At 39.8% G+C, this 23845-nt stretch overlaps 1 protein-coding gene across 1 annotated transcript in view; it reads right to left on the bottom strand.

Annotated features, from left to right (window-relative positions):
- Window positions 1-23845, bottom strand: part of ATP13A5 (ATPase 13A5) — a 116551-nt gene that overhangs the window by 6000 nt on the left and 86706 nt on the right. Inside the window, exons 23-27 of the mRNA XM_010801266.4 lie at window positions 22438-22547; window positions 18931-19027; window positions 16867-16939; window positions 6174-6348; window positions 3619-3821 (exon numbers count right to left, since the gene is read on the bottom strand). Of these exons, the coding sequence (XP_010799568.1) occupies window positions 3619-3821; window positions 6174-6348; window positions 16867-16939; window positions 18931-19027; window positions 22438-22547 (658 nt within the window). The remainder of the gene's footprint in view (window positions 1-3618; window positions 3822-6173; window positions 6349-16866; window positions 16940-18930; window positions 19028-22437; window positions 22548-23845) is intronic.

Below are 23845 nucleotides of genomic sequence, written 5' to 3'. Positions count from 1 at the left end.
GTGTTGCTGTGATATGATACTTATGGTCTTCAACATTTAAAAACAAGCTAGATTTTCTCTTGTATTCTCTCTACCTCATTTCTTCCAGTGTTGATGGTTTATGGGCTCCCAACTCTGCATAGATCTATATTAAACAGAAATCAGAGGAACTGTCCCGCTACAGCAGGCCCTATATTTTGAAGCCACAAGAGCTCTGTTTAATCCTCACCACCTACACTCACCTTCATATTCATCCATGCCTCACTCTACATATATAACTAGATGTAACACCTCTTAGAAGAATACCCATGCTTGCTTGAGAGGCGTGTGAGGCAGAGAGAAGAAAGGAGGGAGCTGCATCTCCTAAAGTAAAGCAATCTGAGCAGATTGGTGATGAGAAGGCCCTAGGAAGTGGCTGTGTGGATTTTTAATTTCCTTCAGTGTTTCCAAGTCCCAAGGACCCAGATGTTGGGAAGAAGATGATGCCCCCAATGTCCATCCTGATGAAGTACTCACTGAAACTGGGCTGAGCACTGTGCACGTCACACTGCTCTCAGACTAGGGGTCCAAAAGCAGACCAGGCTAGAGCACAAATGAGCAGAGGGGAGACAAAATGGTGAGGCTCTCTTCTTTAATTCAGCTTTGATTGGACAACTTCATAAAGAACTGAAGTGAATGTTGCCCTCCTGTAATTAATTATTAATGATGAGGAAACTGGAATGAATGGGGTTCTGTTTGCACAGATGATTTGGGAAGACAAGCCCTGGGTAAGCCATTATAGACTATTCTCAGGCAAGAAGAGGCTTAAGAAATATTCACACCTGTTCCATAAAAACTAAATCTGTACTTATTCTATAGCTCATCATCACAAAGTTGATCTGTCAAAGACTGTTAAAAAAGGTAAAGACTTTTCTGTTACATTAAAATAGAATTGTGTATTTCAACAGCCATTCTGAGAACTTTTGACTTGTAACCTCGAGAGTGTATGATTTACTATACGATTATGTTTGTTAGAATATGTTTATAAAAAACTTTTTTCATTTAAAATTACCAGTTATGTTTGACATAGGGATTTGAATTTACCCACAAAATTTAAGTCCCTATGATGTAACTAGTTCAGCTCTAATTAACTCATATTTAGAATGACTTTGCAGGTATTATTCAAATTAAAGTACTAGCCAATATAATATATTCTCCTTGTAAAATATATTTACAATAAAAAAAATAGTAACCTGCAAAAATAGAATCTAGATTTGTTTTGACAGGAGCCAGGGACATTATCAGATACTATATCAAAATTAAGAAAAATTTGAACAAAAATAAGAAATTCAGGAAAAAATTTGTAAAAAACTGTAATTAAAACAAGATTTTAGCATGCTCTCAAAACCTCTGAAAAAACAGCTATACAAAAGAAGATGGTGGGGGAGGGGATGAAAACAGAAAGCATGTAAATAATATAATTGCTAAAACTGGTTTTATATGATAAATTAATTTTTAATTTAGGAATAAGAATGAGACTTACTTCTCTAATATCTATGACTCTTTTTGAAAATTAGAAATTAGAGTTTATGACATGTGATATACAAAACTGTAGTAAAATTTCCAGATCAGAAATATGACAGGCTAGATTTTCTTTGATCATGACAATAAAACTAGAAATTAGTAACTAAATTTAAAGGAAATATCTCCCCGCATACAAATCAAAATTCTAAAGATCTGTCGAGTCAAAAAGGAAACCAAGTCCATTTGGAAGCTATTAAGAAAAAGAGTAGTAAGAGAATGAAAACAAAATCCTTTCCCACTTGAGAACTGAAAACCACTATTCTTGTAACTAGTGGGTCAAAGAGGAAATTAAGTCATAATAAGAGACATATGAAAATGTAAATAATGTAACCCAAACTATAATTATTGGTCTTGATGTTTTTGCTAATTTTATAAAAATAAAAGAAAATATATGGATTATAAAATCAATTCAAACATTAAAGAATTTTCCAAGGAAAGTAAGAAGAGGGGGAAAATGGGAAAAGCAAAAATGAATAAATTAGAAAATAGAAAACATACAGAAGTATTAAATCTGAGAGCTGCTTATTTAAAGAAAACCAGTAAAAGTACATTTCTGGTAAGAATAAATGAACACAGTGCACAAAACATAATTAATATGAGAAGATATGAAAAGTTGTAGATGGCATTAAAATTATCAAAACCCTGTCCTAAAACAAAATAATCTCAATGAAATGGAATTATGGGTAAATTTTTTTTAAATTTTAAAAAACAGTTTAAAAAGAGGATACCTAAATAAATTTTCAAAAAATTAATTCTTTTAATGAAAATATTTGGAACCAGATGATTTTACTGGGCTCTCATAAACAGTGAAGGAATAGACTATTTCTAACCATAAAATATTTTTCAAAGGAAAGGAAAAGTCCAAGAATTTTGAAGTCTTAATATCAACACCTAAAAAATCTCTTAACACAAAATACTTCAGACCAATCCCAGACAAAATATAGATATTAAAAGCAATATTAAAAAACAGTAGGATTCCTTTTACTAAAAGTGAAATCCACCACAAATAAGTAGAATTTGTTCAAGAATATGGAAATATTTAATAAGTTTATTAATGTAACGTGTTCTAGCAATAGGTCAAAATAGAAAACAAGTATAATCATCCTAGTAGGAAGGATGAAGAGCAGGATGTAAGGAAGACAGTTGATGAAATACATCTTCCATTTTATAATTTTAAAACATACTCTTGATTTACTGGAAATAGAAAGGTATTTTTCTTCACATGATGTGGCCCACCTTGAACCAATACTCAAAACCATATTTACAAGTGAAAAGTTACTAGATGTATTTTTATGAAGGAGTAGAACTGCCTGCTGCTTCCACTAGTACTTAACATTGTCCTGGAAATTCTGGATTGTACACTAAAACTGAAAATATAAATAAGCATTATAGCTATTGGAAAGGAAGAAAGAACATTATTTTCTTTATTGGTAATGCCATGCGGCTTGTGGGATCCTAGTTCCCCAACCAGGGATCGAGCCCGTGGCTCCTGTAATGGAAGAACAGAGTCCTAACCACTGGACTATCAAGAAATTCCCTGTGGAACATTATTAATTGCAGATGATAGTAATTCCCTTTCTAGAACCCTCAAATAGCAAAGAGTAATAGCAAACTTCAGAAAGGATTCTGAGTAGAAAATAAACATTATAAACAGCCAGCACTATATCATTCACATATATTTGTGATCACTGATTAGAAAATATAATGGGAAAAAGTCAATCACTATATAAAAAAATACAAAAAGCAGAAGATTTGTTTTTAAAATAAATGCATAGGATCTATAATGGAGAAAGCCACAAATATTTACTAAGAGACATAAAAGAAAGTATGAATAAATTAATAATACTCAAATTAGGACATGAGTCATGACTAATCAATACAGCACATGCTTATCTGCACATAAACGTGTTTCTGCCCTTGGGCTTTTTACCACCTGTGATAATTATGGTTCAGTACTCAATTTTAGAGTATTGCAATTGTTTCCTTCTCAGCCAATCACTTCACCAGTAAGTTGCAATTCTGGGGATAGTGGGAGAGTAGAAAAAACATATTTGAAAAGAAAAACTTCGCACTTACAGTTTGTGTAGATAGGTTTTCGAAATGGCTTGCCCTTAGAAAAGATAAATGCTGTTGTGATACAGTTGATGGTGGTGATGGGCCACAGTGTGGTACTTTCAAAGCTTAAAACTGAACCAGGAACCAATGCTCCATTTCCAGTCCTGTTTCTTGACAAACTCACATTTGTTGAGAAATTACTCTGGCTGTCCAGAAAGCACTTACTGGAAAAGAATAACCAGCATTTATGGAACTTTCATTGTATTTTTATCCCACCAGTAGGAAAAAATTAACTAATCATGACCCAGGGACCTCACCTTGCAAGCTGTTCCAGCAAATAACTACCAGGATATATTTTGTTCGCCTCTTGCAGTGGCAAGGCAGAAATAAACTACAGAGGAAGTCAAGATTGTTCTTTGTCCAGAAGCCTATCTAGAACAAATGATCTGTCTTGAAAGGGCTTGGATGACAATTTCCTATGAAATTCCTTTCAATTCACAGCATATGAACTCTATGTGTATGTATGTGTGCATGGTGTGTTTCCTTTTGTGGGCTGATATAAATCTCTTAACATGGGTCCTGAGTTGGAATCTGCCTATTCTGACCCACTCTCCTTACATAACCAAAACCTCTCCATGAGGATTTGAACAATCTCCTGTTTATGAGTGTCTGTGTTTCTGTTTTGCTAACAAATTAAACTCAAACTTCTCAGGCAGGCCCAGAAGACTTTCAAACACTGGTCTCAGTCAACCTTTCCAGCCTTATCTTTTGCCAGATTTCCCATGCTCCTTATACTCCAATCATAGGGGAATATTCCTTTTCCCCTTTTGCACACCTCTGAGTCCAGACATCCTATTTCTCTCTGAAACTCTTTACATTCAGTGGTGAGCATAACTAGTGCCCTTCAGTCTTCTCTCTAGTGATGCATTTAGCTCATTGTTTTGCAATTATTCCTTCACATATTTTTATTTTCCATTCTTGGGATGAGAGTTCTTTGAATGTGAAATTTTACTTCTGGTTTTATTTCCCTTTGCTTGTTTGTTTTACTCAAATATGTAGCAAATTCTTAGCACCTAGCATAGTGATGCCACATATTTTCTCAGAAAAATATTTAAGATATGGACTTTCCCAGTGTTGACTGATCCATTTGCAATCTTCATTTTTTTCAGTAATCAAACCCACAAATAAATTTGTTTTCATCGGCTTTCTTGTTTAGTTTCAAACTTTTTGCTACTATTACAACTGTTTATAGATAAAATTCATTTTTCAATTGTGAATTCAAATGCAAGGCATAAGTCTTATCCTAGACTTCCTAGGCTCCCAGATGTGCTTTGCATACAGTAGATATTCAGTTGGTGCCTGCAGAATACATTAATGAAGCAAGTGATCAACAGTCACAGAGCTTTCTAGCCCAAAGGGAATAGGTAGACTAGAGGGCCTGAATCACAGAGTTTAACACCAAAATATTTCTAATCTAATCAACTTGCATTGTAGATAAGACAGTTGAGTAGTTAATGACAAAGGCAGGACAACCCATCCATCACCATTTTGGTTACCCCGGGTTGCCTCCTAGATTCATTCAGAAGGCTACTTCTCTGAATACGTGTGCTCCAATTTGTGGAAAAATCTGGTTTTGAAAGAAAAATGAATTCTATACTCTAAGTAATACTTGAATTGCTGAATTTGGGTTCTAAATGACAATCTTAGACATCATTCTGTAGTTTCGCATCTCTCCACTGATCCCTAGGGCTCTAATGCCTTCAGGATGACAGAAGAGTGAAAGGGAATTTGTACAAGCCCTCCTCCAAAAAGATCAGCTCTTTCTGCCCTTCTCTTTTGGAGATCGGGCAGGCTTTGTCAGAAAAAAACAGTTTGAGCATCTAAGTTCACCTCATCTTACGCTTTATTTATAGTTAAGGAAATTAAAGCCCTGGGAGGGGAAGAGACTTGCCCTGAGTCTACAGTAAAATCAAAACACTGATACCATCAACAAATATTTTAATTTTAACATTCATTTGAAAAACTGAAACTAATATAAACAAATCTGTTTTGTATAGCAGGGGCCTGTTGACTTAAGCCCATCAGCCAAATCTGACTCGACGCCTGGTTTTGTCAATAAAGTTTTATTAGAACACTGTCACACTGACTTGTTTATGTGTTATCTCTGGCTGCTTTTTCACTGCAACTGAAGAGTTGAGTAGTTGCAGCAGAGACCACAGAGCCCACGAGGCCCCAGATTTTTACTACCTGGCCCTCTACTAGAGATGTTTGCCAACTTCTGGTTTATATGACATCCAAACCACCAGGGAGTGAATATATTCATCCAGTCAAGTAACTATTACATCTATATATCAAGAGCCAACGTGGAGATCTTTTCCCACCCACTCCACATAACTCACCCCAGGACTCTAGCCATTGACTCTGTCCTGTGTTCTATCCCATCACTGAGGTTTTATAGTACAGAAACAACTTTGGCTAATTAAAATTTTTGAATATATTTCAAACTAATTTGAACGGAGTCATTAGATATTCATTGTACCACCTTCAGAAAGGAAAACTAAGGAACCAAACTTTACCTGTATCTGTAGACCTCACAATACCAGGGCTGCTGTTTCAACAAAAGAAATGCACAGACCAGCACAATGCAGTTGAAGCAGGTGTTCAAAACTACTGACAGCAGCAAAGGAGGGGAGAGAAGCTGTCCTGATGGTCTGTATGGAGCCAATTTCGGGTACGCATGTGTTGCGCTCACTGAAAGACAAATGTATTTTTCCTAGGTCCAATTTTATTAGTGAGAATAAAAGATTGAGATGCATGTTATTCTGAGTCTCGCATCAGGGTTCAGATACAGTAAACATGCACTGAGGGTTTACATCTCAGTAAGTTCATTGCCCAGGTGCACACCAGTGCTACCTACCTTGGCCTCTTCCATGCTTTGGTTTCATCTTCAGAAAGGAAAATGATGGATTCAAAAGTTCTATAATTAATACATGTACCATATTGCATGGTGCAGATATTTTCTTTACCACCAGATTGGTCAGGAATGGTGTATAAAAGATGGCCTCCCACCTGAATAAGAGTACTGTTATCTCTCAAGGATGATGGGGAAGTGGAAAATTAAGCTGGAGAGAGCAAGGAAGCATTCAGTTGGACTAATGTTCATATGCTGGGAGATTTTTAAAAAAGCAAAAAATGTTCACTCTATTATTCATTCAGCCAACATTCTTTGAGCACTTCAGTGTACCAGGATAGATGCTACAGGTGTGTTCTGCACACTGTTCTCCTGAAGAAGTGTGCAAATGAAGGACTGCTAGAGTGCATTAGACTTAGGAAAAGGAACTTAAAATATTGCCTTTAGATGGGAGTGTTAAAATATATTTTGGTCTTAGTCTTTGTTTTTTAACATTTGGGGTTGGCAATGGGCAGTCACCCGTGGCTCAGCGAGAAAGCATCCACCTGCAATGGGTCGGGAAGATCCCCTGGAGGAGGAAATGGCAACCCACTTCAGTATCATTGCCAGGAAAATTGCATGGACAGAGGAGCATGGCGAGCTATAACCCATAGGGTCACAAACAGTTGGATAGAACTGAGTGACTACGCACACACTGCACACCAAAAAAAACCAAAAAAGACAATTACATCTGTCTTAGAAGTCTCATATTCTAGCAAACTGATGAAAATGGAATGTACTTTACTTCTCAGGGCAGAGCAGGAAAGAAGCTTGGAGAGGTCAGGATGTTTCAGTTCTTTACATCTGTCACTTCTCTCATTTTTATAGCTTATGACTGCTTTCTTTGATGTAAGAAAGAGGGGTATATATAATCCCTAGGGCTGTGTTCATTCCTGTGGGGACAGGGCACTGGGGAATGAGGGTCCAGTATTGGATTATAAAAGTTTATAGTGGGTCTTTAGTTTGCTCAGTGCATGTTCTGGGGTAATCACAGACAGTCTTTGGTCTTTCATTTTCTCATGCATGCATACTAAGTCGCGTTGCTGCTGCTGTTGCTGCTAAGTCGCTTCAGTCGTGTCCGACTCTGTGAGACCCCATAGACGTCAGCCCACCAGGCTCCCCCGTCCCTGGGATTCTCCAGGCAAGAATTCTGGAGTGGGTTGCCATTTCCTTCTCCAATGCATGAAAGTGAAAAGTGAAAGTGAAGTCGCTCAGTCGTATCCGACTCTTAGCAACCCCGTGGACTGCAGCCCACCAGGCTCCTCTGTCCATGGGATTTTCAGGCAAGAGTACTGGAGTGGGGTGCCACGTTAGTCATGTCCAACTCTTTACAACCCTATATAGACTGTAGTCCACCAGGCTCCTCTGTCCATGGGATTCTCCAGGCAATACTGGAGTGGGTTGCCATGGCCTCCTCCAGGGGATCTTCCCAACCCAGGGACTGAACCCATGTCTCTTATGTCTCTTGCCCTGATAGGCAGATTCTTTACCACTGGTGCCACCTGGGAAGCCCCTTTGGAGCTTCCAGATGTGTGGGAATATCTAAATGGTCTCCAAAGGCTCTTGCAGCTCATTTAGCTAAAGCTCTATGGCTGTCTAAAGCTTTAACTTTACTAATTTAATCAATTTTTCCAGAAGGATGTAGAGCTAGAGGCTATGAGGTATGCAAAGGTAATAAGGACATCTCATCTGCTTCCAAAGAGCTTGAGTCCCATTGGGAAACACATGGGGTGTGTAATAAAGAAAGTGACTAGTCTTCATCTCAGATTCCTGGGAGGTCACTTCTGGACTCCTGGAGTGAGGAGTTTGACTGGCCTTTGTCTTCACTTCCTGGAATATATCCTCTAAATTCTTGGAATTTCCTAATTGATAGGAGTATCTTTTCTGTTCACAGTAGGCCTGAAGAGAGTTTGTGCTAATGAGATGAATCAGAATGTGTGAGTTGGCCATGCCCAAAATACCAACTGTGTGATTAGAGGGCTGGGGGCTTTGAGCCACTTGCTATCAACTCAACCTTCAGGGGAAAAGAGGAGAGCTGGAGTCTGTGTTCAACCTTATGGCCAATGGTTCAGTCAATCATATCTATTTAATGAAACCTCAGTAAAAATTCCCTACACTAAAGCTCAGGTGAGTGTCTGTTTTTTTTCAATATTCTGAATATGGTCATACATCACTGTGCAGGAGAGTAAGGCAAACTGACTCCTGAGGGAGAGGCCAATGGAAATGGCAGGTTTGAGATCCTCCCGGACCTTGCCCTTATGTCTTTCCCTTTGGTTGGCTCTATTTTGTACCCTTTTGCTATAATAAAGCTGTAATAAGCTAAATAGCCCTTTCCCGAGTTCTGTGAGTTGTTGCTGTGAATGATTGAATTCTGAGGGACTAGTAAGAACCCTTACATTAATAACCAGCAGATCAGAGGTGTTCATAGCATGGGGACTCTCAAACTTACAGCTGATTTCTAACGTGAAGGGAGTCTTATGAAGGCTGTGAGGTTTGGCCCAACTCCAGGTAATTGGTGTCAGAAGTTATTGCATGGGCACAGGCAGACAAGGTTGACTGGGGTCAGTGCTGAGAAGGGGTGCAAGGAGACTGGGGCTGCAGGAGGCAGAGGCCACCGTGCTTGGAATTCTCTGTCATCCAGTATCCAAGGTAGAATGTGACCACAGAGTTCATGGACAGGCTGTGGCTACTGGAGAGACATGTAATTGCATCTCTATGCATCTACCTTCTACATATTTGGTTTTCTCTTTTTTGGATGCTCATTGTAATTTCTGCCTTTTCTTTTACACAGGAACTGTGAGAGACTGAATTGTTGGTCTCATCTCATTGTGAAAGAGTGTACTTTATCTCCCCTTAATGTTGTTTTTTACTGTGTGATTTTCTCTGGCCGAAGAGATGTTAGGAGGGTTATTATTTTTATTTTTAATTGGAGGATAATGACTTCACAATATCATGATGGTTTTTGCCACACATCAACATGAATCGGCCACAGGCATACCCAGGTCCCCTCTTTCAGGAGCCTCCCTCCCCATCCCACCCCTCTAGGTTGTCACAGAGCACTGGCTTTGGTTCCCTGCATCACACAGCAAATTCCCACTGGCTATCTATTTTACATATGGTAATGTATGTGTTAGCAGAGTTTCGAGGCATGCTTGTGTGGCTTGGCTTGCTCTCTGGCTCTGCTCTCTTTGATCTATACTGATAACATACCCAGGTCTGTCTATTCAGCCTGGCCTCAGAAAGAAAATTCTGAAACAAACCTCAGTTAAACCCAGAACCTGGATCAAGACTATCTAATGTACATCCTAAGCAGAGTGGCTCAGACGAGCCCACCTAGACAAACTGAATGATAGTCAAAGCACAGAAGCATAAGTGGGTGTTGCAAGCCACTGAATTTTGAGGGTGGTTTATTATACAGCATTACTGTGACAATAGCTGATTGATACAGATTATTACATGAAGATTATTTTAACTTTTTCTGTTTTAAAGATGTTTAATACTTTCTGATAAGAAAATATACCTGTATACTTGACTATTAATAAAAATAATGACAACCATATTAGAGTCCCTACTAGTCCATGGAGAAGTAGAATCCTTGCTTTAGTGAGGGACATGGTGGTGATGTAAGTCTGTCTGATTGTAAAGCTTCATGTTGGCTCAAATGGTAAAGTATACATGTACCTAGCCAGCTGTGAGCTTCCTGAGGAAAGAACTCCTGTCTTGCTCACTGTCTGTCCTTTACTGAACCTAGCACAGAGCCTGCTGTATGGGAGGACTTAGCAGCTTCAAAGTCTATTCTCAAAGTATAGTTTTTAATTGGTCATCATTATCTGGATATTATGTATGTATGTTTCTCCTAAATAGTTGGCTTACTTTTTATTGACATTTCAAGTCATGTAAGTCAAATTTTAGGAGGCTAATGAACCCACCCAAACTTAATGCAAAATTTTGAGCATGTGTCAGGAAATTTCTAAGGAGAAAAAAAAAATCTTTATCTTTCATTAGCTCCTTCAAGAGGCCCAAGACCCAGAAAGGACCCACTGAAGCACAGATGAAACTTAAGAGATGCATTTATGTGATGGATAAATCCTCCCTACAGCCTCCTCCTCTGTACACTGCCTTCTCCCATGTGCTGGAGTGATTGCCCAAATGGAGCTGAATTACATGACTCTTCCCTCATTCATAAAAGTAAATGGCCTAGAGTGGGCAACTTACCCAAGTGAAGGTGATCAGTTTTCTTTCTAAACAATTTGCAAATGACACTGAGAGGTTGAGCTAATTGGCTGTAGGAAGACAAGCAGAAAGGTTATGGAGACCCAATAATAGTTACCATTTGGGGTTACTTGCAAAGTGAATGAGTAGAAGTCAGTTGAAAACAGGAAGGTTAGAAAGAAGAAGAAAGACAGAAGATGGTCTCTTGGAAATAAGGAAAGAAAATTCTAACCCTCCTCAGGCCCAGGTGCTTCCAAGTTTCTGTTCTCAGATTATTTTTTGTGTGTGAGAATTGTAGTATTAAACATGCTCCTTCTTCAATTTTCTTGTTCTAATTTGAGTGGGTCTTACTAAAGAGAACAGAGACATAGCTAAACAAGTTCCTTTCAAGATTGCTTCTATACCTAAGAGGGTCAAACGGGACTTCAAGAGATGCATTCTTTTTCTTTCTTTCTTCTTTTTGGCACTGGTGCAACTTGCAGAATCTTAATCCCTCAACCAGGGACTGAACCTGGGTCCCTGGCTGTGAAAGCATCAGGTCCTAACCACCAAGAAATTCCCAAGACACACATTTTCTTAACTGACTATTCTGACTCCGTCTTACTTTTGTCCTAGATTTTTCCTTCGTATATTATATTTTACTGGTGGTGGTGTCAGTCGTGTCTGACTCTTTGTGACCCCATGAATCGCAGCACGCCAGGCCTCCCTGTCTATCACAAACTCCCGGAGTTCACTGAGACTCATGTCCATTGAGTCAGTGATGCCATCCAGCCATCTCATCCTCTGTCGTCCCCTTATCCTCTTGCCCACAATCCCTCCCAGCATCAGAGTCTTTTCCAATGAGTCAACTCTTTGCATGAGGTGGCCAAAGTACTGGAGTTCTCTACAGTCCATGGAATTCTCCAGGCCAGAATACTGGAGTGGGTAGCCTTTCCCTTCTCCAGGGGATCTTCGCAACCCAGGGATCAAACCCAGGTCTCCTGCATTGCAGGCAGATTCTTTACTATCTGAGCCATGAGGGAAGACCAAGACTACTGGTGTGGGTAGCTTATCCCTTCTACAGGGGATCTTCCCAATCCAGGAATTGAACTGGGATCTGCTGCATTGCAGGCAGATTCTTTACCAGCTGAGCTATCAGGGAAGCCCATTTTGTCTTATTAGAAGCCTTTGTATGTTGCCTTAAAATCTTGTGGGGACATGCAGGGTGTGGATAGATAGGCAAGTAAATAAATAAATAATATGATAGTATTGTCTTTTTAAAACATTCTCCAAGAGAATATACTGGTAGATTTATTTCATTATGGTTTTTATATTTTGTCAATTTTTATATAATTTTTAAGTGTTACAATCCATTCCATTTGCAGTTATTATGAAATATTGGGTAAATTCCCCGTGTTGTACAATTTATCCTTGTAGCCCATCTTACATTCAGTAGTTTGTACCTCCTATACCCCCCCCCCCCCAATAGTGTACCTTACACCCCACCCCGGGTAGCCACTAGTTTCTTCTCTATATCTGTGAGTCTGCGCTTTTTTTTTTCTTTTGTTATATTCACTAGATTATATTCTAGTGAATATATATTATTTACCAGATTATATTCTATTGAATATATATTTTATTCCCTAGTGAATATATATATTATTCCAGGTATAAGCAACAGTATTTTGTCTTTCTGTCTCATTTCACTTAGCATATTATGATGGCATTATCTTTGTCCCTTACTAATTGAGGCTTGAAAGTCAAAGCCCTAACCTGGGAACCTGGAAATGTAGATGGGTTGATGAGAGTGATTTCACATTGATCGTCCATGACTCAATGTCGGCAGATAAATGTTCACAGTTCTCAGCCTAGTAGTCAAGATTCTGTGATCTGACCCAACCTACTTTTTCAAATTTTATCTCCTGCTGTTCTTTCCACGTACCCTACAGTGTGGTCAAATTGAAAAACTCATGCCCTATATTTATCAGCTCTCTCTTGCTCATGCTGCTTCCTTCTACTTGAAATGCCCTTCTTTGGGTAAAAGATATTTGAAATCTATACAGTCTTCTTATTTTGGTGCAAATGCTATGTCTTCCATGAAGCCAACCCCAGTATCTCTCTTTTCTTCATTGCTGTCTCGTCCCTAACTACAGATCATCAAAAACAAACTCCCCTTTTCCAAAACTCCCAGAGCATCTGTTGTTTCTTGGTACTCACTATTTTTGACTTGTACTTCATCCATTAATGTATGTGAATTCTCCACTAAACTCTGTATGTCAGTGATCAACATTTTAATGCCCAGGTACTTATGTGCCAAACACACAGTAGGAGACGAACACTTTTCTGAGGTGAGGTTGAATGAAGGTCCTCCTCTTGTCTGGGGAATTTTGCTGAGCCTCATATTTGAGGACAATGAAAAGAAAAAATAAGTGAAAATGGAAGTGTTAGTTGCTCAGTCATGTCCAATTCTTTGCGACCCTATGGACTATAGACTGACAGGCTGCTCTGTCCCTGGAATTCTCCAGACAAGAATACTGGAGTGGGTAGCCAATACTTTCTCCAAGGGATCTTCCCAAACCAGGGATTGAACCCAGGTCTCCTACATTGCAGGCAGATTCTTTACCATCTGAGCCACCAGGGAAGGACAATGAAAGGTAAGTGCCAATTTAATGTCAAGAGAGATGACTGCCATGTTGCTATCGTACCTACTAACAGGGATTCGTACTGGTCCTTCAGGGGCAAACAGGCCGTCCTCCATCCCCCAGGTACGTACAGACTGTACAAGAGAAAACCATGGAGATGATGAAGAGATTCCTTAATAGGAATTGTTAGGAGCAATAAGAACTGTGGTTTTAGTCTCAGCATCACAGCACAAATGAGAGCAAATCATAAGAACCACTGTAGGAAAAGTCCTGAAGTGGTGAGGGTGGAGATTAGCGCTCATTGTCCTACTTGTAATATCAAAGGGAAGAGAGAGGGGGTAGCAGTGAGAACACGTGCCACATCTGTCTAGTAGGTCAAGCAGAAGCTCTGTAAATTAGCCGGACTTCCGGAGAAGGCAATGGCACCCCACTCCAGTACTCCTGCCTGGAAAATCCCATGGACGGAGGAGCCTGGTGGGCTGCAATCCATGGGGTCGCTAAGAGTTGGACACAACTGAGCAACTTCACTTTCACTTTTCACTTTCATGCATTGGAGAAGGAAATGGTAACCCACTCCAGTGTTCTTGCCTGGAGGATCCCAGGGATGGGGGAGCCTGGTGGGCCGCCGTCTATGGGGTCGCACAGAGTCGGACACGACTGAAGTGACTTTTTTTTTTTTTTTTTTTGAAGTGACTTAGCAGAGCAGTCTCAGAAGGAATTTGCCCAGTGGGGCAGTCAGCTGAGGTTAGAGAGACCAGCAGAAGGAAAAAGCTGTGTGATATGCACCACCAGAAGGCAGTTAATGAAAGGAATCCTGAGGGGTCAGAGAAGAGAGCACCACCTATGTAAGGGAGTGGTCTGGTTCAGACAATCCACAGGGAATCTCTAAAGAACTCAGGAACTCACTAGTGAGCCCCATGCAAAGGGCCTGAGTTTAGATGCCTACCTTCTTAGAATACACTCGACAGGTGATAAGTACAATAGCCCCATTTAAGTAGAAAGGCCTGGGCTCTTGCTACTTGCATTCACCGAAGCAGGGTTGAAAGTAGCCGACACAAGGAAAACAGTTCATGGCCTTCTCTAACACCACCTACTCCAAGCCATGGGTCAGGCTTCATTTGGAGAAGAAAACTTTGAATTGGATGAGAATATGAAATGTTACTTTATAATACCTGGACTTTTCACATCTAAAGATGAGATCATTTCAGTACCTGGAAATGACCAGGAAATGATCTGCCTATAGTATGACTGAACTCACAGGGATGGGAAAGTGATAGTGTTCAAAGGCAGAAAGTAAAAAGAGACCAAAAAAAAAGGTATTTCCACACTGTGTTTCTCACTTCGTCAGTCTAGCTCATTTAGTCAGCCAGCTACACGTTTGTTGCATACTAATTGAATGAAGTGCTCTCGTTTGGAAAGAACACTATGCTTCTGAACTGTCGCCCTTCTTTTTACTCCCACGGGAACAGTGGCCCTGCTCTGAGTCATCCCAACTCTCCCACTCGGCCTGCTCTGAGATGAGAGGCTGTTTCACAGGGTGAGCAACAGGTACCAGAGTCCACAGGCTCTTGCCATGGGAAACAGTAAAGTATACTCATCACCTTGAGAGTCAAATTCATGACCAAAATGAAAATTAAGTGTGCAAAAGCTCAAAACAACTTGCTGGAGGTCATCTGGCAAATCTGAGGCAAAGCGTCCACTCATATTTTTGAATTTCTAATCCAACAGTCTACTTGTACACAGTCTTCAGATTTTTTAAGTGCTCAACAAGTTGGTCAGTCATCTCAAAAAAACCAGCGAGGGGTGGGGGTAGTGCAATATCGTTCATCTTGTAATGAGTGCTTATCGGGTGCCGTGCTCTATGCTATACACTACGTGCACTGTGTTATCTAATCCTCACAACCCTGTGAGGACCTTTCACACGAATCAATTTTATGTGTGCATGCGTGCTCAGTCATTCGGTTGTGTCCGGTGCTCTGTGGCCCCATGGACTGTAGCCTGCCAGGGTCCTCTGTCCATGGAATTTGACAGGCAAAAATACTGGAGTTGGTTGCATTCCCTTTTGGGGGATCTTCCAGAACCAGGGACTGAATCCACATCTCCTGTGTTTCCTGCAGCAGCAGGCAGATTCTCACTAAGTCACCTGGGAAGCCCCAGTGAATCAATGATTTATTTAGTAAGTAACTTGCCAAAGGTCACAGAGATAGGAAATGATGGAGGATGGCCATACTCTTCACTTTCATGCTTCTGCCTGCTAGCTTAGCTCTTGAAACCTCCTGGTACTCTCTTCTTTTTTATATCATTGTCCATGTTCACAAGAAAATCATGCAAATTGCTTAAAATATAGCCAACATTGTAGAAGCAAATATACCCATCCATTTATCTGATTCAAAATTATCCAGGCATATGAATATTAATAACACTTAGTATTTTAATGGGCTATGAATAGATATTTCATTCCTAAGAATCAAAATTGATATTACTTAAATCTCTGACACTGGTAAATTTTGTCACTGTGATGATGTAAAAAATGACTTCAATATCAGTTTCATGTTTTATGATGCTACATGAAATTCTCAAGGTTATTAATATCCTGCATTGCTGGATGTTTTATCTGTTATTTTTCATAACACTTCTATTGTTGAACAAGGAAAAAGAGATAAGTGTGTCATTCTTTTTCTTTGCTCCCTGTTAAGGCAGTCACCTTTCTCACTTATTAAGAGTTAGTATCAAGCTTTGAGTTCCTTGATAGGAAATACTTTATCAGTGTCATCTCAAAAGAAGGAAATGAGCAATAGTTGCTGTGAGCCACACCTTGCTTTTGAGAGAATTCCACTAGAATAAAATGCTAGCATTTGTTCTCAAACATCAAAGGCCTTAGCAAAAATCTGGTTTCATGTCAATGAGAAGTATAGCCGAATAATGGAAAATGACCTTTGGGTTTTAAAGTTTTCCCTTCCTTGATTTCTTATACATTTTTTCTGTGTATAAGACATAAACCTACAAAGAACTCAGAATATGTTGACAATTTTATGAAATTAAGACCTATTTTCTATCAGACTATATAAATGTCAAGTCTGAGGACTGCAAGCCTCACCTTACTACCAACACCACTTTCAAAAAATTGATAGGTAATGAGGTCTGGTGGGCTTCTCAGGTGGTGCTACTGGTAAAGAATCTGTCTGCCAATGCAGGAGACACAAGAGACTCGGGGTTCAATCCCTGGGTTGGGAAGATCCCCTGGAGGAAGGCATGGCAACCCACTCCAGTATTCCTGCCTGGAGAATCCCATGAACAGAGGACCCTGACAGGCTTCGGTCCATGGGTTCACAAAGAATCAGACACAACTGAAGTGAATGAGCACACACGCACACAGTGAGATCTGGGAGTTAAAGTGTCATTCTCAGAAGCTCTTATTTGTATGAGTACTTCTAGAATTTTATGGATAAATAAAAACAATATGGTTTACTTTGCTTAAGATCTTACTTGTTAAACAGACCATCAACGTAATGGCAACATCTTGCATGAGATACTGGTAATTCCCAAACAGTTGTAGTTGCTGAAAATGAAGAAAAGTAAAGATAAGTGAGGATTCTGACATCAAAACATCTTCACCATCCCCAACACTCTTCCTGAAACCAGTCAGGAAGCAAGTGTTATTTTCCTCCCCATTTTAGGAGGAAAGTGATTGACCTAAGCTCTTTAGCATCTCATTGGATAGAATAAAACCAAATCACTCTTTTTCCAATGTTTAACTTAATTCCATATAATTAATTGCAATGAGAATCAGTCAGTTGAGAAACACTCTCTTACTGGTTGGTCACAGTGATTTTGGCAGCTGCAGACTCAGCCTGGGTAGTTGAACTCTCAACAGAAGATATTAAACCTGAAAATTTTGCTAGGAACTTTACACTTAAAATTTGAAATCAAGGCTTCAAATCATTGAACAGGGTTTTCTCTCTGTCTTTATCCATGGGTTGAGTTCACATGATTCTCTTGAAACCCACTTACTTTCACGAACTGAACAAGTTCCCTACCCCAAGTAAGCCCATTGCAGACTTCATTCTGGTACACCTGCCTCTCTAAGGTTTGTGTAGACATAGAACTCCCTTTCAGTTTATACTGGAAGTATTTAAATAAACAAGTCCGCTAAGTACTCTGCAAGAACTTGCCTTGCAATACCTTTTGCAGACAGGTCAGTTTTTCTTCATAGCTGTTGACTGAGCACGAAGTCATAATCTGGCTCTATGCATATTACCAGATCACACTGATGCCAATGAAAATATTTCTGTCCCCTTAGAAAGTGAACTCAAGGCCAAGATGTTTCCAGGCGAAGGTTCTTGGAGAACACTCTTAACTTAGATCTAGACCATCAGAGTGAATGACTTGGAGTAGACTGATTTCAATCAACTGTATCTATGGAGACTTTGGAACTGAAATTCTGATTTCTTAACTTTCAGAGAATGCAAATGGTTTCTGAGTTCTTCTCATCTTGCAATTCTTTCTCTGTCTTTTTTACATTTCCTTCTCATATTCTTTCCCCTCAGAATGGTAACATTATACATGCAGGGTGAGATGGAATAGGGAGAACTTTTCAAAGGCAGCTTTACTTTATTTTGGGAGTTTTCAGAGAACTATGGAGGGTTTTAGAAATCAGTCATCCTGACTTCTGGAGGCGGATAAAAGCTCAGCCAAGGGCAAGAATGAATTTGTTCTTAGAGACAGAAGTAGAACTTGAATCCAGGTTTCCTGGCTTCCAACCAATTTCTTCTCTCTATGCACCTGGTTGCCCCTTAGCCTCTATGTGCTTCTCACAATCATTAGCCCACCCGAGGCTGGAGTCCTGTGTTCCTCGCTTTCATCACTATGTCTCAGGAAGGCAGTAAATTAATTCCCCATGCCCCAGTGTTCCCTGAGCCTGATGGATTATTTTACTGTAGACCAAGTTATGACTGACCTGATGCAGATTACTTTCAACCTATACATATTTCTTCCATATAGCTAGTTAATTTTTAGATGATTATTTTTATCATTTCATTTCAAAAGTCTTTTCCAAACATTTTTTACAGAACTGCTAATCCTTTACTAATGACATGTAGAGGTTCTGGGCAGGTTCAGAACTAAAGCTCTGGTATGGGAATCTTTCCAGTTTTTAGTCCTTCAAAGTCAAATTCAACAATTTCTCTCTCTTTTTAATCTCTTCTTAGTCTGCCAAAAATATTCCCCAGTTGGAGACTGATGCATTGCCTGCCGAGATATATTTAGGCTGCTCTGAAGCTCTCTCCATACTCTAAGTGAAGAAGTAGAGGCTTGAGGAGGTCAAGTGTCTCAGGTTATCTAGAGAAAAACAACACTGAGCCACATCTACTCATTTCTAGCTCTGTGTCTCATGCACAGTTATACCAAGTTCTCAAGTTTGCAGACATCTATTTTGAAAAAAGTAATTTATTTATAAAACATTAAGTCCCGTGTAGGAGCTGCACCCCCACCCAAAATAAACAGGGGATGTAAGCGCAATTAGAACTGGGAAGAAATTATTTTAGTTCATACCCAATAGAGCAGTGATGTGCCAATAAACTGGATTATGCCGTACATGGTCAAGTATTTAAATACCCCGAAGGATGAAACAAGAGCAGCTCGGCCTTCTCTGTTTAAGAAAAAATAAAAATAATTGGTTTTATACGATACATATCTCCCAGTCTCTTTTATATTTTCAAAGGAGCTCATTTTAATGGCCTGTTGATATATACTTGGACTTCCCTGGTGGCTCAGATGGTAAAGCGTCTGCCTACAATGCGGGAGACCTGGGTTCAATCCCTGGGTCAGGAAGATCTGGAGAAGGAAATGGCAACCCACTCCAGTATTCTTGCCTGGAAAATCCCTGGACAGAAGAACCTGGTAGGCTACAGTCCGTGGGGTCACAAAGAGTCGGATAAGACTGAGCAACTTCACTTTCTTTCTTTGATATATACATTCACTTCATCACTGATTCATCCTCTCAATGATTCATTTAACTATTCATTCACTCATTCTTTCCTTCAACCATCATCTCACCCATTGACTCTTAAGCTTGCTTTTACTTAAGGCTTATAAGATAGCAGCATTATGCTCAGAGTCACAGAGGATATAAATTAATCAGGCACAGTCCTTATTTTCAACAAGCTTCCAATGAATTAAGAAGATTATAAACACAATACACCATGACAAGGTGCAACATGTCAAGCATTGACTGGCTTGTGCTTCATTTCATCCTGGCAACACTTGCTCCTTGTGTATGTTTTAGAGTTCCTTAGACTCATGATGCTAAGGCGGTGCTCTCACATTATGGGAAAAAAGTAGATGTGATGCCAATATTTGAGATGAAATGGGCTTTGTTGGCTTCAGTACACCAGGAAGAACCCAGGATAATAATGGGAGCTGGTTTGGGAACACAAAGAGAAAAAGACAATTGTAAAAGTCGCAGCATCAAAAGTAAATAGTTCCTAGTCAATAATATTGTAATAATTTTTTAATGTGTCAGATGGTTACCAGACTTACCATGGTGATCAGTTCATAATATACATATATGTTGAATCACTATGTTGTACATCTGAAATTAATGTAATGTATATCAACTATACTTCAATAAAAAAGGGAAAAGGTAAATATTCTTTAAAAAATTCTGTTTGAACAATTATTCTTCTAAGACCCAATTAGAAGAATAATTGTTCAAACAGAATTTTTTAAAGAATATTTACCTTTTCCCTTTTTTATTGAAGTATAGTTAGTAATGGATTCAGAGAAGGCAATGGCACCCCACTCTAGTACTTTTGCCTGGAAAATCCCATGGATGGAGGAGCCTGGTAGGCTGCAGTCTGTGGGGTCGCTAAGAGTCGGACATGACTGAGCGACTTCACTTTCACTTTTCACTTTCATGCGTTGGAGAAGGAAATGGCTATCCACTCCAGTGTTCTTGCCTGGAGAATCCCAGGGACGGGGGAGCCTCATGGGCTGCCGTCTATGGGGTCGCACAGAGTCGGACACGACTGAAGCGACTTAGTGGCAGCAGCAGTAATGGATTATGTCAGGCCAAAGTAGCACATGTCGGGGGAGGGAGGAACTTGGCCAACAAGCACTCCTGCAGCCTCCTCTTGTCAAGGTAGAAGCGAATCCATATGGGAGGCGGCCCATATACTCTTGATTTCCAGTCCCCAGTGACATGGACACCTGTGCTGCTCAAAATTTTTCTACAGACCAGGGACATAAGAAGGAAAACCCAGAGAGCCAAAAACCACGCTGGGTCTTGGGCAAGATGAGAAGGTTCTGGTGGGAGATAGGCCAGGATACCTCAGGTCAGTGCTTTCCACCAGACTATGAGACACTACCTTTCTATTTTCAGCACAGAGGGGAGAGAGAAAACCAGTTGAGAAGGGGAAACCATGTGAAACCTAGATTGTTTTCTGACATAAACTTTGTGATTTCATCCTTTATTCTGCTGTTGTGTACATTTCCCAGAGAATAGACACCCAGATCAAAAAAAAAAAAAGTGCAAAAATCCAAAGTGGTAAAGCGTAAAGAATGTTTGCAAGGCCTCCACAATGGCTGCTCTTCCTAATGGATGTGAATTTTAAGTGGTTCATTCATTTACTTAATGCATTCCACAAACGTTCATCGAAGGCTCTGATGTGTCATGGGAGGCACAACGACATAGAAATTAATAAGGCATAGTCCTTGCCCTAAAGGACTTGAACTATAACAAGCCAATCATGTTTCAAAGAATAATAATGGGAACCTGTAGACCCATGTACCTAAAACTGCACATTATCGCTCCTCTAAAGGATATTTTCTCAGGACTAGGCAGGCATCAAGAATAGCAAGGGTAAATTCAGCATAACAGAGCTGAACTCTGTATTTTTATGAATTTGTGAAGTATAAAAGAAGAGGGTTTCTATCATGAAGACTTACTAAGCCATCTGCCACTAGAGAAAATTTTGCATCCTGACTTGTATTTTAAAACAACATATTGCAATCATAAATGCACCACACAACTTGCATGAGAAAGAGCATCTGAAAGTGCTACTGCCTTTTGGATGAATCAAGTATGCACTTGGCACAACCGTCCAGGAGTTTGAATCCCCTCTGTGATGCCTCCACACCTGGTGTTCCAGCCTCACCTCCACAGTTCCCATCTGAGAAATCTTCCAGCTCAGTTTAGCAATCAGGCCCCTGCACTCTCCAATGAAAGCCCCATTTCTAAACATGGCTCTCCATTTCCTTTATCTGGAATTCCCTCCACCTCCTTAGTGTTTCCATACATCCCATTTATCGTTCAAATTACAACCTACCTCTGAAACCGTCCCTCCTAGCTTGAGTTATCATTCTGAACTACTGGCATATGACTGTATTGTTTGGACATTCATTTACGGAAAGCTAATTTATTGAGCACCTCTCATTCCTTAGGCAGAAGATTCTGTGTTAGGAGACTATATCTACATTCCTCCAGGGAAAAGTTCTGTCTCATTTTTAATACACCACATTTTCAAGAACAATATTTAAAAAGAGCCACATGAGTGAGGTGAGTGTCCTGGGCACTCTTGTTTTGTAGTCACCATGACACAAAGCGGGTTAAGACAATAATGATAGTAAAGGTAGGTGCAGTCATTTTGGATATCCACTAATCTGTATTTTGGAGACATATTACTACTAGGAGAAGGCTATGTGGTAGAGAATTCCTCTTCTGCTTCTTCTCCATCCCCAGCTCCTGAGAGAAAGGTTCCAGTAAGCATCCAACATAAAAAACTAAAGGAGAGGAGAAGTGAGATATACAGTTGGCTTTAAAATATCAACACTAGCATTCACAGCCATGTATTCTTTAAAACTCAGCAAAAGTCACCTTTTTGTTGATTTTATCAGCATTCTTAGGCAGCACTCACAGCCCCCTCCCCTTAATTGGTTCTCAACAGCACTTCAGCCAAGTTTCTGCTGTGACATTTGTCACTTTCAATTAGAGTTGAATTCCACCTGGAGCCAAACAGTGAGCCAGACGGTCAAAGGATAGAAGGGGAAGAGGTAGCTTACTTGATGAGATGAGGCACACACTCGATGTTGGTTGTTTTTGAGGTGAAAGGGGAGGCCACAGATGCCTCCTGCTCTGACAGCGAAATGCCCGCATGAGCCATTTTCAAAGCCTAGAATGATAAATCCATGTTATACCCATGACTCCTCAGACCAGGCTCTAACTGTTCAAACACCCCAAGGCTAGTTTTCACATTATAGAGTTGATAGTATTGTACCCTTCCACCACTGGATCTCTGTTTAGGCTGCCCCTCCACCTGGGTACATGAAGGTACCAATTAAAGAGGCACCAACAATGACTCAGTGGTAGAAGAAGGTGTGTGTGTGTGTGTGTGTGTGTTGGTTGAGGGGATGTAGACAGGCTAAGAAAGTGGAAGGACTCATTTGAGAAGTTGATTAAAAAGATGACAGCATTTGGATGGACCTGTGTAGAGGCCTTTACCATCACAGTTTTATACTTAACAGGTCATCTTCATGAACTAGGGGAAAAATTATCTAATGCCCACCTTCCCCCAGGCTGCCTGATCCAGCCAACCAGCTAACTGCTGGGATGAAATTTGGGACATAGAGCACCTTCGCTGGAGGCAGGGACCAGATTACACTCATCAGAGAATCATTCCAAGGTATATGATGTCTCACTGAAATAAGGACTAAATCTTTTCTCATCAAGACTGAAAACTGCTCAGAGAGTGCCCCAAGCAGACAGCAGCCAATGAGCAGGCCAGCCAGCCCCTAATCCTACAAGAAGTGTATGAACATAAGATGAGATTTTGTATTTCTGTACTGCTATAGAACTTGCAAAGTTCCTGGTAACCATGGCCAGTATACACAAAGTTCATGTTCAATGAATATTAGAATATTCCCTTCTTCCTCATTTTTCCCTTGGTACTTTGTACCTCTACCATGTAATTTAGGACCATCTGCTTTATATATTAGGATTAGTTTTATGCATGATTTTTTTCCCCACCAGGTAATGAACTTTTCAGAGGCAGAGACTATGTCCTATATAACATCTGATTTATTTGTTTTGTTTTAAATTCCATGTAATTAGTGAGAATGTGTACTCACCCTAGATTTGAAGAACAGACTAACAGCTAGCTCCTTCTCACAAAGTATGAAGCAGAAAAATTCATAACTGCTATCTAAGTGTGAGCTTAGTTTATCTCAGAACTTTGAAGAAAATATTTAAGAAAAAAATAAAACAAATACCCAGACCTTAAGTATACAATAGGCTTTAGAAATACAAAATGATTCTCTTCATTACTTCTCCCACAAATTGGCTCCCAAAATATTTTCTGACATACATAAATCTTCAAGGTAAGCTACTATTTCAACTGTATCTTTGAAACTCAGATTATTAAACACGTACTGCCTTCTACTGTATCAGAGAAGTCATCTGCTGAGAATCTTG

Source organism: Bos taurus, chromosome 1 (assembly GCF_002263795.3).
Source record: "Bos taurus isolate L1 Dominette 01449 registration number 42190680 breed Hereford chromosome 1, ARS-UCD2.0, whole genome shotgun sequence".
Lineage (NCBI taxonomy): Eukaryota > Metazoa > Chordata > Mammalia > Artiodactyla > Bovidae > Bos > Bos taurus.
Note: the sequence above shows the minus strand (reverse complement) of the source record. Positions and strands in the feature narration are given on the sequence as shown.